Here is a 16164-nt window from a genome sequence, read left to right as displayed (position 1 = left end):
TCTGGGCATCTAAGAATCACTCAGTTGCTCTCAAACCTTCCCAGGAAGAAATCCAATCCAACTGAGGCTTCTGCCTTCTCCTGCTTGGACCTCAGGCCTCTCTCCCAGGCTAGGCTGGCCACAGACAGTGTCTATCCGAGAGGTCAAACTCAGCCCGGGGCTTGAGAACAGGCCTCAACGGTGAGTGGGTCTTAACAGGAGGTGATCCCAAATGGGCCTGCTGGCCTTGGGAGTGAGTTGTGCTCCCCAAAAGGCAACTGTTGGGTCCTGGGATTCCTAGAGCTTAAAGGCTTTGAAGATACCAAGGGGTGAGTATCAAGGCCTGGTACAAAATTAAGGCAGGGATAACTGGAGTCACAGGTAATGTGCCTGCCCTATGGTGGAGCTGGAGATCAGAGCCCACGAAGTCTTTCTAAGACTCAAAGTCGGTAGAGGAGCTGGGCTGAAGCCCGGATCACAGGATACCATGACAGGCTCTGACTCTGGCCTGCTCTCCACAAGAATAAACTGCCTCTCTTGTACTGACCGGTCCAGAGAGATCTGGGTGCTATGAAAGGGAACAAGAGGTGGGGGTGGAAGGCAGAAGTCGATGGAAGCGGAGAACAGGAAGAGAGAAGGAGAGGAGGTTTCCAGGGAGGCACCGCAGCTCACTCCAGAGGGTGGTGGGACTCGGGTCTGACTGAGCAGATGCTCCTCCTTCCCCACCCAGGCCCCACCCTCACATCTGGTTGTCAAGAGGTACAAAGCACACAGAGAAGGTGGGGGTATGGGGGGTGATGCTAAGGAAGGGAGGGTGGGAGTCGAGGGAGGAGCTAAATGGATGAACAGAGTTGGTGGGTGCAAGTCGGGTGGGGGCAAGCGTAGATTACCAGGCCCAGTGACGGGGACACTGGGTGGTGGGTTCCGCACGTGGATGGGACTAGAATCTGACCTGGGAGTTGAAGACATGAACTTAATGAGGAGGGTGGTGACCAGAAAGGAAGGTAACAGAAGAGGATGTGGAAGGAGGACAAACACGAAGCTGAAGGGGAGCCAGGGATGGGATGGATGGGGACAAATGAACTGAGACTCCGATGGCTGGGGGTGGGGGCGGTGGGGGGGGACACGGGTCCATGCAGTACCTCCTGCTTGTGTCTTGGCGTGGTTTCCTGCTCCGGCTGGTGGGATAGCGGGAGGGAAAGGAACCAGCAGGGTCAGTAGGACAAACAGATAAGAGACACCGCTCCAGCCTGATCCAGCAGAGTAGCCCTGTGCACTCACACCCAGCCCCATCATTCAGTACAGGCTAGGGAAACTCCGAGGCTGCCCATAGGTGGACCGTGGAACATAAGGGGCAGGAAGCAGGTAGCTATCCCAGGAAGGCAAAGGAGGGGCCGGGGGACTAGAGGCCTCGTGGGTGGAGGGACGCTCAGGGGTAGAAATGTGTCTGGGGTTTCCCCGCTGCTTCCAGCCCTGAGGGCGTGTTTAGGGGACCTGTATTCACATGACAACTACATGACAGAAAAGGGCTGTTCAGCAATGCCAAGGATGCCACACCTAGCTTGCGTGTGGTCAAGCCTGTGCGTGTGAACGCGCTATCATCATGCCTGTGCCTGAGTCTATCTCTGGGGGACTCTGGGGAAACATGTACATATATATGCTGGGGTGTGGGTGTCCACAGCGAGGGTGGGGCTGCAGGAAAGGACACATTAATACTCCACACTGAGGGTTTGGGTGACCTGGTCATGCTCAGGGGAGGAGAGGAGACACAGAGCCAGACAACAGTTAAAGGCAAGACAAGGAGTTAAGGAAGAGGGTGTCTGAGCCTCCTAGGAGGTCAGCACCCTCAACCCAGGGAAGCTGGGCAAAAAGGGGGCAGCACACCCATCTCCACCCCTAACCCCACTCTGCGTGTCTGGGGGTACAGTCCAAGGTCCTGTCCGAGGTGACCCACACCAAGGGTGCCTGAATACAATTAGGACCTGCGAAGGCCCAGGCTACATCTGTACCTCAGGTCACCCCCCCCGGTCCCCTGGGGCAACAGAGAACATGGCACCCCAGTAGGCGCCTACCTTCAGCTCCTTGATCTTTGTGGGCGTCCTGACCTCTCCTTCTTCGGCCTCTGATCGACGTCCCCCTGACTCGGCATCATCTTCCCGCTTGTCGCCGTCAGGCCCTGCATCGTGATTCTCACTGACTGAGGCAGGGCGGGAGAACTCAGCTAAAGTGGGCAGAGGTGGCAGAGTGACTGTGTGAGGCAGCTCCCCGTACACAGTCAGAAAGCCAGTCCCGCCACCGCCTGGCCACGTCAGCCACAGAGACAACTCCTCCCCACGGCAACCCACTGCACACCCCGGACCACGGCAGGAAGTCACAAAGCTACTCCCCAGCCTTGGGTTCCTTCCTAATCTCTACCACAGCAGAGTCTGGCTTTGCATCTCAAATCCAATCCTTCCTGGCTGTGTGACAGTGGGTAAGTTACACAACCCCTCTGGGCCGCAGTTTCCTTATTAGTAAGTAAGTAGTATCTGTGCCGGAAAGATGAGCTGAGGACCAAATAAACTAACAACCTAAGTAGGAGAGTGTCTGGCCCAGAGCGAGCCTTCCACCCGTGCTGGTCAAGCAAGCATTACCGTTTGGGTTGCGGTCCCTGAGCAAGTCTCACGTGTCATATCTAGCAATAGCAAGGCATTAGCTTTTACCCAGCAGCAGAAGGTTACAAATGGTTTACCTTCTGAATAAATCAACAGGAATCCAAAGGGAGTCCTTAATGTCCATCTCTCCCGCTACAACCCTAAAATCCTTTTCTGAATACAAGGAGAACGGGCTTAAAGCCTGCACCGAGCACTGAGTACAGCCAAAGTGTTGCAGACTGAGTCTTAGTAGAAAAAAGGCTGAAAAAAAAACCTTCATGAAAACAACTAGAACCTGGGGGTTGGCCTCTATTAGAAAGAGATGCCAATCTCTTTGCCATGATGACATTTCAGAGCTATTTCCCTCTACCTAGCTTGATTTGCATTGTTCTGTGTTGGGGATTAGCCTTGGAATCACCACCTCCACTTGCTAAGTTGAGGCTTCAAGAGGGGAAGGTTCTGTAGGTGCCCCTTACCTCCAGGACTATAGTCCAGGCTTCTGTTCCCCCGACACGCTCCCCCAGCTCTGGGCTAACCTCTGTCGCTACCTTCCCTTCAATCTAGGTCCCATTTTTCCCTGTCTCAGGAGTGGGGCCTGTAGGAAAGGCCAGGCCCAGGTCAGGTGCTCTTGCCTTCATGCAAACCATGTGATGTCACTCTCCTGGTCCAATCCAACCTGTGTGCTGCAGAGCTTCCTGGTTAGAGGCCCAGAACATCAGATGGCCCGGAACTCTATTAAGTCATAGCCCAGAGAAGTCCTGAAAGTGTGTGTCGCATCCCCATGGGACAAACCTGACCCAGCACTGCCCAGGAGCAATGGTGCTTGTGGATCACCATGTCTGGTGTGGGAGTGTCCACCACAACTCCAGCTGTCTGTCTCCTCTGGAGAACCCACCGTGTCCACGCCCCTTGCCTCCCCTGAGGACTGCTCTTACTCCAGCTCCAGCCTGAGCCATACCTCCATCAAGGCTGCGGGACATGGTGTATCGTTTGCTGGAAGAACGCTCAAAGAAGGGTGCGGGCCTGTCGATAAGGGCACTGGCTTGGCGAGTCTGTGCCTGGGTCCTCCCACTGTACCGGAACTTGGAACCCATCACCAGAAAGCCCTTGGGTGGGGGCTCTGGAGACACCAGCCTACAAGAGAGTAATGCAGATGAGGAGTAGGAACCAAACTTTCATCGCCAGGCCCAGGGTCGGACAACAGCAGGCTTTTATCCAGTGTCCCACCAACTACGATACTTCATGGTCCCAAAAGGGGAGACTTAGGGAAAGGTGGGGCTGGCCTCTGTGCTAACCCACTTCTGGCTCCCCTGACCCTTCATGGCCTCTCTTATCCTACCCCCTCATTCCACTCACCGGAAGAACGTATGGTGCTCAATGCAGACCTTCCACAGCCGCTTGGCTGAGCGGTGGTTAGGGAGCTTGAAGCCGATGGTGCTCTCGAACTGCTCATACTGAGAAGCCAGGAAGGGAGGGTTAGAGGAGGGGCCTGGGCCACACACCAGCCCACCTGCTCACCCCTCCTCAGCCAGGGGTGACTTCTGCCTGTTCATGCATGTAAACGGGGTGGACCGAGCCCTTTTCTACGACAGGCCCTGTGCTGGACACGGGAGGGATCAACACAGAAGATCCTAGGAAGTCTCAAAATAACTAAACAGGGCTAGGGAGAAGGCTCCAGGGTAAAGTGCTTGCCTTACGACCTTGAGGATCTGAGTTCAATTCCTCAGAACTTAGATAAAAGGCAGGAGGGCGTGGCAGGCCACCGGCAACTGCAGCCCCAGAAGAGGAAGAAGGAGGCTCCCAGAGCAATCTGCCCAGCCAGACCAGACACACTGGTGAGTGCTGGCTTTGGCAGAGAGACCCACTCACTGAACAGAGTGGAAGAATGACTGAGTCATCCTCAATCAGCCTTGAACCTCCATCTGCATACACACACACACACACACACACACACACACACACACACACGCATACAATCACACACTCATATACAATTACACAAACACTCATGTACACACCACACAATAAACACACTCATATAATACTACACACAACACACATACTCATGTACAATCACACACATGTACAACCACATACTCATGTACATCATGTGCACACACCCACACTCATGTACACACATCACCCACACACATGTATAACCACATACACACTCATGTACACACCACACAATAAGCACACTCATGCACATACTACACACAACACACATACTCATGTACAATCACACACACATACCTGTACAACCACACACTTATGTACATACCACACATTCGTTACAACCACACACATACACACTCATGTACACACCACCCACGCACATGTATAACCACATACACATTCATGAATATACCACACACACTTGTGTACAATAACACATACACTCATGTACATCCACACACATATACACAGTCACATACAACCACACACCATACACACACTCACATACACATCACTCACACTCATGTATATGCCACACTCCTTACACACTCATGTTCACACCATATACACCACACAGATGCACACACCTATATACACACTCATGTATACAGCACACACATACATACAAATACTCATGTACAACCACACACATATACTTATGTACAACCACACATATATACTCATATACACACCGCACACACACTCATATACAATCATACACACCACATACACATACCACATAACCACAAATAACACATCCATATACCATATACACTCATGTACACCACACACATGCACTCATGCGCGCGCGTGCGCACACACACACATACACACACACAGAGGACAAAAATCAATGAGATCACTGCAGATATGGGTAAGGACTGAGAGGAATGAAGGATTTGCTGGGCAGGCTTGGGGTGAACGTTCAGAGAAAGGACTGCTCTCCAGTCACATGAGCTTTGTGCTGAGACCAGAAGGCCAGGGCTACGCTGTAGCTGGGATCTTCAGTGTCAACAAAGGTGAAGGTGTTAAACACTTAGCCCAGTGTGGTGCATTTGGAAGGTGTAGGAAGTCTTTAAGAAGTGGGGCGTACTGGAGTTTTTAGGACACTGGGGTATGCCCTCACAACCGTGGCATGGCCACATATGCCCTCCTGCCACAGTGTGCTGCTTCTCCATGAGCCCAGACCCATGGGCTAATCAGACACGGACTAAACCTCCCCAACTGTGAATCCAAGCAAACCTTTCCTCTCGATAGTCAGATTACATCAGGTATTTTGTTACAGTGACAGCAGGTTGGCGTGTGTTGGAGGTGAGATGGCAGTGGTTGGCACGACCTGATTTACAGGTGACAGTGGCTGCTGTGGCTGGTGCAGTGGTGAGAGGTGCCAGGTGGGTCACGGTTAGTCCAGCAGTAGAATCAGAAGGGCATGTGAGGGGACTGTGCGATTAAAGGGAAGAGGCGTAGATTCATGTCTCTGTGTCCATACTGTGTGCCATCATCACACGCCTGTGTGTGTCTTGGTGTGCAGACACACCGAACTACCGCGTGCAGGCAAATCTGTGCATGCACACAGACATGTACTGACTTTTCCGTGTAGCCTGAATTCATGTGGTTGTCATTTTATTTTTCCTCATAAAGCATATGTGTGAGAAAACATGCTCACATGCACACACGTTGCTGAAAAGCATATGTCCAGGGCTGGCGAGATGGCTCAGAAGAAAAGGCACTTGTCACTCAGCCTGATAATTCCAGTCCTATCCCCAGGACCAATAATGGTGTAATGAAAAAACTGACTACAGGGGTTGGGGATTTAGCTCAGTGGTAGAGCGCTTGCCTAGCAAGCACAAGGCTCTGGGTTCGGTCCCCAGCTCCGAAAAAAAGAAAAAAAAAAAAAAAAGAAAAAACTGACTACAGCAAAATGTCTACATGACCTGACCTCTGACCTCTGTGAACCATAGTACATGTGCATGTGCGTGTGCATGTGCGTGTGTGTGTGTGTACATGCATGAACATGTAAACGAGTGCACACACACACACACAAATAAGCAAAATATGAAGTCACATGTCCAGAGTCTGAAGTCTACACAAAGAGATGCAGGGGGAAGGAGATCCATCTTCCATGAGCCCCAGAATTTCGTTCTTGTTCCTGGGTAGGAAAAACCCAGGCCAGCTGCTGGGGTCCACTCTATTAGGTTCGGCCACCCCTGGAGTGTGGGGGGTGAGTGAGGAGAGAGAGGTTTGGGTCTGGCTCACCTCCCCAGGACGGATCTTGATGTAGAAGTTACTCCTCTTGTAGGAGATCTTGAGAATCTTGGGCCAGGCAAAACGGTTGATTCTCAGGCGGTCCCGGTAGATGAGCAGGCCATTGGCACAGACACCTAGCATGATATCGATGCCCTCAGAGTCCTGCACAAGAAAGAGCACAGAATGGGAGTTCTGGAGCCAGGCAGGGGCAGCCTGCCACCACCCTGAGCTCTCGGGGTAGACGGAGTCCCTTGACTAATCCCCATGGTCATCTAGTTGTTCCCGCCCTCACCTCACCGATTGACCACCCATTCTTCATGCATCCACTCAACACACATTTAGGAACATACTCGAGTCAGGCCATGGGCCCCACACCAACGTGACAAAACTAAGCTAAGGCCTCAGACTGTCTCTCATGTGCACCCAATCTAGTGGTGGCACAAACAGGTTTGTGAGGGAATTGAATCCAAGGGGGAGATGACAAAGGTCTGAGAGGATAAAAGGCTATGAACTCTGAGAAATGAGAACCCCAAAAGGTTGCAAGTTGGAGACGAAACGGTCCAAACACCAGCTTTGAGGGCTATAGTTTCCCGGGAACCACCTCAGGCCAGGGCTTGCTGGAGCTCGGCAGTACCTTAGCATGGTGCAGATCAACTCCATACATGGAGAGCTTCTTGGCATTCTCCAGGAAGTGGATCTCTGCCTCGCCCGGGGTCATGCCCCTGAGGAAAGAAAGATGGTTGTGGGCCATGGCAAAGGCCCAGGCTGCAGCCGACCAGCTGTAGGTGTCACCGTCAGTAACGGCCATTCCAGAAAGATAGTGGCTGAGCTTTGCCCGAGACCCTCCCCTCTGCTCTCAGGACAGGACTGAGCTCCTCCATTTCAGTCCATCAACCCGGCAACACTCAGATCCAGTCTGTTTTGTTCAGGAAGCAGACAAGGGTTGATTAACCCTTGATTAAGGGTTGATTAAACTGGGAGTCAGGATTTTTGTCCCGGTTTCTACCAAAGTAAATATAAAGTTTCTAGAACTTGCTTCTCGTGACTGGAAGCCCACTTATGAAGAGAGTATTCCTGAGAATCACCCAAAGGCTCCGATTCACCTCCCTCAGAGGACAGTTTAGAGTCAGATGCTGATTAATCTCCCTTAAGACACAGGTCCTCAGATTCCTTTCGTAAGAGTTGTATCAGGGATGGAGTTTCCGTCTTTGCTCTGGCTGCCGGGGAGCTCAGACCGCAGGTTACACTCACGGCACACATCACAGTGCTGTTAACTGTTCCATACACTTGGCCTATCTGCGGCCACTCAGCCTACACACTCTGGGGTACCACTCTCAGATGAGGCAGCCATTGCTGGGGCAGGATTCATTAACTTGCCGAAGAGCACACCACAGTAAGTAACAGCGGTGTCTGAATTTAACGCTAGGCAATGTGGCTCCGGAGCTGTGTTTCAAAGGCAAATCTGTCTCTCTCGCCTTCTCTGGTTGCCGTTTCCCCTGCCCTGTCCACCTTGGAGCTTCTGTGTGGGATTCAGATGCCAGATGTCGATGTGCTTTAAGTTCAAAGATTTATTGCTGCTGGCCCTGACCAAGCTCATATTGATCTGTCTGTCTATGAATTATGGATCTTACAAATCCCCTGGGCACCTTGCTATCTAGAACAGGCATGAGCAGCGGATGCCAGGCAGGGCACCCTCATCCAATGTCCAAGTGGCCTTGATTATTTGTGTCCTGATCCACACGATTCCATGTAGCCAGTAAGAACCCAGCCACGGGCTGGAGAGATGGCTCAGTGGTTAAGAGCACCCGACTACTCTTCCAGAGGTCATGAGTTCAATTCCCAGCAACCACATGGTGGCTCACAACCATCTGTAAAGAGATCCGATGCCCTCTTCTGGTGTATCTGAAGACAGCTACAGCATACTCACATACATAGAATAAATACATAAATAAATACATAAATAAATACATAAATAAATAAATAAATAAATAAATAAATAAATAAATCTTTAAAAAAAAAAAAAAAAAAAAGAACCCAGCCACGATGGTGTGCAAATTTCCGGTAGCATGTATTGCCCATCTTTGACGCAGCACCCATCACACCTAGCTATGATCTTCCTCTCCAGATGCAGCTCACAGCACAACCCTCCCCACTCCCCCTAAGCACAGGGATGAGATAATATCACCAGAGTCTTTCCTGGATGTGTGGCACCGTACCCCTTAGAATGTGCCCACAGCAACCTTGAGCTTAGAGCCCAAAGCACTTCCAGCTTAAAAGGACCCTGCAGATCAGTCTGGTCCCGGGTGGGCAGCCTTCTCTGCAGAGCAGGCACTGACAAGCGGCAGTGGAGTGCACTCCCACTGCTGCAGTGCTCAGGAGTGTTATGGGCTCTCAATGCTGCCCTGCAGCCCAAGGAGGCTTGCGATCCTGCATGGGGGCTTCTGCTATTCCAGATAGCAACGGCTGAGCCATACGCAGCATCCCCATCTGTGTATTTATAGGTGAGAACGGAGCTCAGAGGTTCAGGCACGAGCCGACAATCGCACATCTGGCCAATTATCTTCTAACTGCAGAACAAACGCGCAATCAACAACTCAACGAAGTGCATGATCGACAGAACAAACGCCCCAATCGGCGGAGAGCAACCCTCGGCCCACATGTGGCAATGTCTTTAATGTCAGCTGTGGAGCCTCCCTCACAGCTCCATGGGGCGTGCTGACCAGCACCAAGATGAACGGATGAACACACCGAAGCACGGGGACGTGAAATGCCCTGTCAACATCCCCTGGTTATGAAGTGGCACAGTCAGGCTGGCATCTGCATCAGGGCCCCTTACCCAGAGATATGCCGCCATTGTTATATCTCTGAGTCACAGAAGAACTGATCCCCAGAGGCTCAGGACAGGGAGATTGACCCACACAGCAACTCAAGAAGAGGAGATCCAAGTGGTTACTTAGCATCACACAGATGGTCCCAGTTATTCCCACCCATGGGCGTGACCTGTTCCCGGGCACCTCGGGTTAGGAGCAGTGCCAGGTGGCATATGTCGGCCAGCCGGGCCAGGCTTGCTCACCTGTATGTCTTGTGCAGCTCCATGATCCTCTCCTCCAGCTCCCGGGTCTGGTTTGGGGCGAAGCGGAGCTCGCTGACATAGTTGCCCACGTGCTCCTCGGTATCATGGTCACCCAGTTCAGCCTGCACGGCGTAGGAGCCCAGCAGGGCATGCGTGACGAAGGAGCAAGGCAGGCGGCCCGTGATGATGTCTGCCCTCAGCTGCAGGCACAGGTAGTACCTGGAGACAGGGAACGAGGTGGGCATGGATCTACCCCTCCAGGCAGCCCAGACCTGGGCTACTGGAACCAAGTAAAATCAGCTCATTGGAAAATGGCACCCACAGACACTTATAGTTCATGGCTGATGAGTGGCTGTGTCTTAGGAACAGGTTTTGAGACATGCCATTTGTGTTCATTTCTGAATTTTGAGGAATATTTTTTTCTATTTGAAGAGAATTTATGAGATTTATAATCCAGTTTCAAGCTCAATGGGACTTACTACTAGTTTGTCCCTCAGGGGGAAAATGACTTGTAGTTTGCTTTGTTGACTGGTTTGTTTGGCAAGGGCACCCATGCCACCATGTGCACGTGGAAGCCAGAGAACAATTTTTTTTTTCAGAGCTGAGGACCGAACCCAGGGCCTTGCGCTTGCTAGGCAAGCGCTCTACCACTGAGCTAAATCCTCAACCCCCAGAGAACAATTTTTAAGAGTTATTTATTTTACTGTATGTGAATGAGTGTTTTGCCCGTGTGTATGTATGTGTACAAGGTGCAGGCTTGGTGTCTGTGGAGGTCTGAGGAGGATGTCAGATACCTCATTACTAAAGTTATGAATGGTTCCCATGCGGGCTCTGGGAATTGAACCTAGGTTCTCTGTAAGAGCAACAAGTGTTCTTAACCACTGAGCCATCTCTCCAGTCCAGGGAGTAATCTTGACTGTGGATCTTGCCTACTGTCTTGTGTGAAGCAGGCTCTTCTTGTTCACTCTTGTGTACAGCAAGAGAGCTGTCTGTGGGACGTGTGAGGATTCTGTTGTCTCTACCTCCCATCGTACCGCAGGGGTACGGGGGTTACAGACACACATTACCACAGCTGTCCTTACACATCAGTTCTGGGGACACACTTGTGTGCAAGAACTTTACCCACTGAGCCATCTCTGTACCCCAGTTAGTTGGTTTCAAGAGTCTCAGGTTGTCCTGGAACTCATTATATAGCCCAGGCTGTTCTTGAAATAAATCCTCCTACCTCCACCTTATAAGTGCTGGGATTATAGGTGTGCACCACTATGCCAGGCTGTCATAGTTTTTTTGTTTTTTGTTTTTTTTCCCCCAAAGTTGAGGACTGAACCCAGGGCCTTGTGGTTTGCTAGGCAAGTGCAAACCACTGGCTAAGTCCCCAACCCCTGTCATGTAGTTTTAATTATGAAATCTAATATGCTCTGTGCTTTCCCTTTTAAAAGGTATCACTGCATAACTCACCTGGCCTCAGACTCAGACTCCGCCTCCGGAGTGATGGAATAATGGCATGGACCATCACGCCTGACTGACGTATGCTATGCTGGGGACGGAACCCAGGGCTCCCTGCATACTAGGCAAGCACCCTACCAACTGAGCTGCATCCCCTGAATGTGCAAGTTAATGTTTTCTCAGATGGGGGGAGGGGAGGAAACTTCAGCAGTCTCTCTGAGTTTCCTCCTGGGGGTCATTCACTCTCCAAGGCCACCAGTGTTCTAGACACTTCTGCTCCCTAAACACAGAAATGCAAATAGCTTTAACTGATGGCTTCTTTAATATACAAATAGGACCAAATGCTATGCGGTTTCCAGAGCTCCTAGTCATACCCAGTGATGTAACTTAGGAGAGGTCTCCATGTTAGCACTCAACTCTCCACGTGTACCTTACCCTCTGTACTACATCCCACAGCCCTGGTGGACCTGTTTATCAACGGTTTTTCTACATTGATTCCATGAGACGTGCACAGGGGTGGGAGTGAGGGAGAGGGAGAGGGAGAGGGAATGAGAGACTATGAAGGGAAGAAGTCATGTGCCTGTCTCGAAGTGTGCAGAGAAGGTTCTCTCCCTCTAACACTTGGATGCTGGGGATCGAGCTCAGGTAATCAGGCTTGGTGGCAAGCACTTTTGCCACCGAACCACCTTGCTGGCCCTTTCCTCAAACTTTCTTCTGCCTCCAGCCCTAAGGGAATTATTTACTAACCGAACAGGTCTAAGGAAACACTTCCAGCCGCCAGGCTGAGACCTTCTGCAGCCTACATTCACAGTTGGATGGTTTTACTGTCTAAGCCGTTTTGCAGCCACTCCTGCAGTTCTGTTCACTGAGGTAAGACTTGGGCCGCTTCTTCAGCCAGCGGTGTCTCCTCGCCCTTTTCTGCTGGGTTTTGTCAATTCTTCACTAACTGTCTCTTCCTTCAAAGTCACTTTGACTTGGTAGAATGCTTAGGGCTCTGTGACATTGTTTCAAAGTCAGAACGAAAGCCAGTAACGGTCACATGCAGCGTCAGTGTGTGCGCAGGCTCGGGATCTGCAGCCGCTCACACGTCACGGGAGTCCAGCATGGGCCTGTGACATTTGTTCAAGAGTCTAAAAATTCAAAGATCATTGCCAACGCTCTGGCCAATCCTTCATTTCAATCAATTTGTCATTTTGACCAGTTTATTTGGGGCCTCACTATTTTTGACTTAAATCAGCTGCTCTTACACACCTACCTTCTGGAGCCATCTGTGCTGGACAGGGCCAGCCTCCCTCCTGGTGTCCCTGGAAGCCCCATGCCCAGGGTCTGGCACAGAGAAGACACATTCTGGTAGCTATGCTGGCCTAAAGCTGTGGTTAGGATATGGCTGCTGTCACCTTGGCCCCAAGCTGATCTTAAGGCACAGAGTGGAGCTAATGAGGCCAAGGCCTGGGACCTGCTCTATTTCAGAAACATCTGTTGTCTCTCCCAAGGCCAGAGACAGCATCTTGAAACTTGGTGTACTGTCTAGCCTGTGAGGGTATCAGGCATTAACAGTGGACCTGATATCCAGGCCTGGTGGTACAGGCCTATAACTTCAGGCTAAGGAGACTGACATGAGGGGATCAGAAGTTCAAAGCCACCCCAGGAAGCTTACTAAGGCTATTTCAAAACTTCTTAAGAAGTGGCACTGGGAAGACGCTCCGTGGTTAGGAACATATACTGCTGTTCCAGAGGACCTGTGTTCTGTTCCCATAACCCACGAGGGTCATTCGCAACTGCCTGAAATGCTAGACCCGGGAGATCTAACACCCACTTCTGGCCTCTACAGGCAGCTACACACACCTCACACAAACATTAAAATAAAATAATAAATATTGATTTTTTTTAATAAAAAGAGAGTTGGGGATATAGCTTGTGTACAGGGCTTGTCTAACATGCACAAGGCCCTAGGTCCAATTCCTAGTACCCCAACAAAATAAAGAAGAAAGAAAAAAGAAAAGAAAAGGACCCAGTGGAAGCAGCAAGGACAGATTAGCAGCCCCTCCCGCTGCAGAAAGCTCAAGTCCTCGGCTTACTGTGGGCGTCTAAGGCCCACAGTGTGCACGATGCCAGAGCGGAAGAATATCGTGTGATGAGTCCCTGTCCCTGACAGGACTTAAAGACAGGGGCTTCTCCCTGTCCTGCTTTCCAGAGGCAGGGCGAGCCCAGGCAAGCTGTACCCTGAAGGATGCTTGCTTGGTCCCACCGGCCAATTCTCAGGCCCCCTGAATCTCCATGGGGCTCACATGCTTCCTTCCACCTCCACGTCTGACCTGCACAGAGGACATCAAATTCCCACACACAAAGCCTGTTGTCCCTCCTTCTCAATACCACAGACTGGCGTTCCACCCAGAGCATTAGACTTAAGCCTGCCAGGTCGCCTGGCCCAAGGAGGGTTCCCACTGGGTTTCGTATTCGATGTCAAGATGTAAAATGTGTGGCTTTTCAAACATAAATATCTAAAATATTTAACGTCACTCAACTTTCAAGCCCAGTTCCCATAGGTTAGAGATTTCTTTTTTCTTTCTTTCTTTCTTTTTTCTTTTTTTTCGGAGCTGGGGACCGAACCCAGGGCCTTGCGCTTGCAAGCGCTCTACCACTGAGCTAAATCCCCAAACCCGGTTAGAGATTTCTTAGAGCCTCACAGCAACCATTTTAATTGATGGTTTTGGAGTTGTTTTTCTCCTGTCTTCACATGGCTTCCAGGGGTTGAAGTCAAGGTGCCAGGTTTGTGCAGCAAGGGCCTTTACCTGATTAACCACACTGCCAGCCACGCAACATTAGATACATCTGTCCTTTTAAAGACACACGGATCCAGGGGAACTCTCTAACATCGTCTCTGAGGGGAAGGTCAGCTCCCACTGACCTCTGCATTTTGGTCCTGTTTTCCTCATATCCTCTGATTTCTTGAGCTGCTCTGGCTGGGAAAGGCATCCACATTTGCTACTCTCATCACATGCATCCTTTGTCTCCCAGGGTCAGCACGCCCGGCTGCACTCACAGTGCCCCAGGACCAGCAGCACACTACCCCTCTTCACAATCCTCACCTTGTGATGTCTTCTGTCAGCTGGGCTGGGTCAGGAGGGTAGAACTTCACTGTGAAGGCAAAATTCCAGGGGCTACCTAAGAGGAAAAGGAGGAGACGTCAGAGAGGCCTCATCAACCTAGTGGCTGCCTCAGATGCAATAGCCTGTGAGCAATCTCCATAGATTTCCCGCTCCTGGAACATCATTTCCATTTGATAAACAGGGAAACCGAGGCCCAAGCTTGATGACCTGAGATCAGTCCCCGGAACCCACAGTGGAAGGAGAAACCCCTGAGAGCATCCTCTGACCTCCATGTGTGTGTTGAGCCATCCCTCCACCCGTCTCTGTCTCTGTCTCTGTTTTTCTGTCTCTCTGTCTCTCTGTCTCTCTGTCTGTCTCTCTTTCTGTCTCTCTCTGTCTCTCTCTCTCACACACACACACACAGAGAGAGAGAGAGAGAGAGAGAGAGAGAGAGAGAGAGAGAGAGAGAGAGATGTGAGTCAACGATGGGAAAGAAGATAAAAAGAAAAGAAAAGAAGATAAACATGGAAACCCAAGCAACAAGGTGATCACGTCTATCTACAGCATAGGAATTTAGATTTCATAATCACCCGAGAGTGCTGTTTTTGCTGATTGGTTGGTTGGTTAATTTTGCTGCTGTTCTGTTTTACTGCAGGTTTTTTGCAGCACTCAGGATCGAGGCCGGGCCTTGAGCCTGCCAGGCAAGTACTCTGTCAGCGAGCTACCTTTCCAACCCGTTTCTTTCTCATAGACAAAGATTTTAAGGGCCAGTCAGCTAATTGGTGACAAAGAGCAGGTTTCCAAACTCTGGTCACCTGACCCCAGAGCCCAGGTTCTTAGTCACAAAGACTCCTGAGGAAGGCCTCCAAGGACACAGGCTCTGTCTCAGGGGGGACAGCTGAGTCAGCAAATAGGAGTGCTCAGAGCCAGTGCACACCGAGTGTCCCCGGGCAGCGCTGCTGCGTCACACCCCATCCTGCAGTTCACTTCATCCTCACAGCAACCCCGAGGCCCTGCTATCATGACCCCGCTTTACAGTGAGGAAACCGAGACACAGAACACACTGAAACACAAGAAGTAGGCATTGAGCTAGAATTCACATTAAGCACTGTGTCCAGAAAAAGACAGCAGCTGTGCCTGGTGATGTCTAAATGTGTGTCACTTTCCTGTCACTCCAGCTAAGGCAGGAAGGGCTGGTCCACTTGCCAAGAAGAAGCAGAGCCTCAGAGGCACGGCCCGAGGTGTATCAGCTGACAGATAGCCAGGCTTGAGGGAAGGGACAGCATCTCGGAAGCCCGAGATACCAGGGTGAGGGGAAGTGACCAAGTACAGAAAGGAGGCAAAACCGCTCCCCTGGGGTCCCAAAGGAAAGGACTGTGATGAGTAGGTGGGCATTTCAGACATGGGGACAGAGGCAAAGCTCTAACAGAAGAGGTAGGTGTGTGTGTGTGTGTGTGTGTGTGTGTTGACCTTGTTCATGTACTATGGAGACCAGAGGTTGATGTGGTGTGTCTTCCTCTAATGTTCTCTCTTATTATTTTTTAAAGATCTATTTATTTTTATTCAATACATAAAGAGTTTTGCCTGCATATCAAGTGCACCATGTATATGCAGTGCCTGCAGAAGCCAGAAGGGGGTGCCAGATTTCCCCCCTGGAACTGGAGTTACAGATGGTGGGTGCTGGGAGGCTTTCCCAGGTCCCGTGCAAGAGCATCAAGTACTTTTAACCACTGAGCCGTCT

The 16164-nt window shown here is 50.9% G+C and overlaps 1 protein-coding gene across 12 annotated transcripts in view; it reads right to left on the bottom strand.

Moving 5' to 3' along the window:
• Positions 1–16164, bottom strand: part of Epb41l1 (erythrocyte membrane protein band 4.1 like 1) — a 120361-nt gene that overhangs the window by 27925 nt on the left and 76272 nt on the right. For 7 of the 12 annotated variants that reach the window (XM_032904587.1, XM_032904588.1, XM_032904589.1 and 4 more), the window contains 8 exons: positions 14424–14499; positions 9889–10107; positions 7450–7537; positions 6825–6977; positions 3969–4066; positions 3571–3746; positions 2052–2200; positions 1122–1157 (listed from right to left, as the gene is read on the bottom strand). In XM_032904587.1, the coding sequence (XP_032760478.1) occupies positions 1122–1157; positions 2052–2200; positions 3571–3746; positions 3969–4066; positions 6825–6977; positions 7450–7537; positions 9889–10107; positions 14424–14499 (995 nt within the window). The remainder of the gene's footprint in view (positions 1–1121; positions 1158–2051; positions 2201–3570; positions 3747–3968; positions 4067–6824; positions 6978–7449; positions 7538–9888; positions 10108–14423; positions 14500–16164) is intronic. The other 5 variants (XM_032904585.1, XM_032904592.1, XM_032904595.1 and 2 more) reach the window with 2 other exon arrangements.

The sequence above is a fragment of the Rattus rattus genome, chromosome 5 (genome assembly GCF_011064425.1).
Source record: "Rattus rattus isolate New Zealand chromosome 5, Rrattus_CSIRO_v1, whole genome shotgun sequence".
Taxonomy (NCBI): Eukaryota; Metazoa; Chordata; class Mammalia; order Rodentia; family Muridae; genus Rattus; species Rattus rattus.
This window is presented reverse-complemented; position numbering and strand designations above follow the sequence as displayed.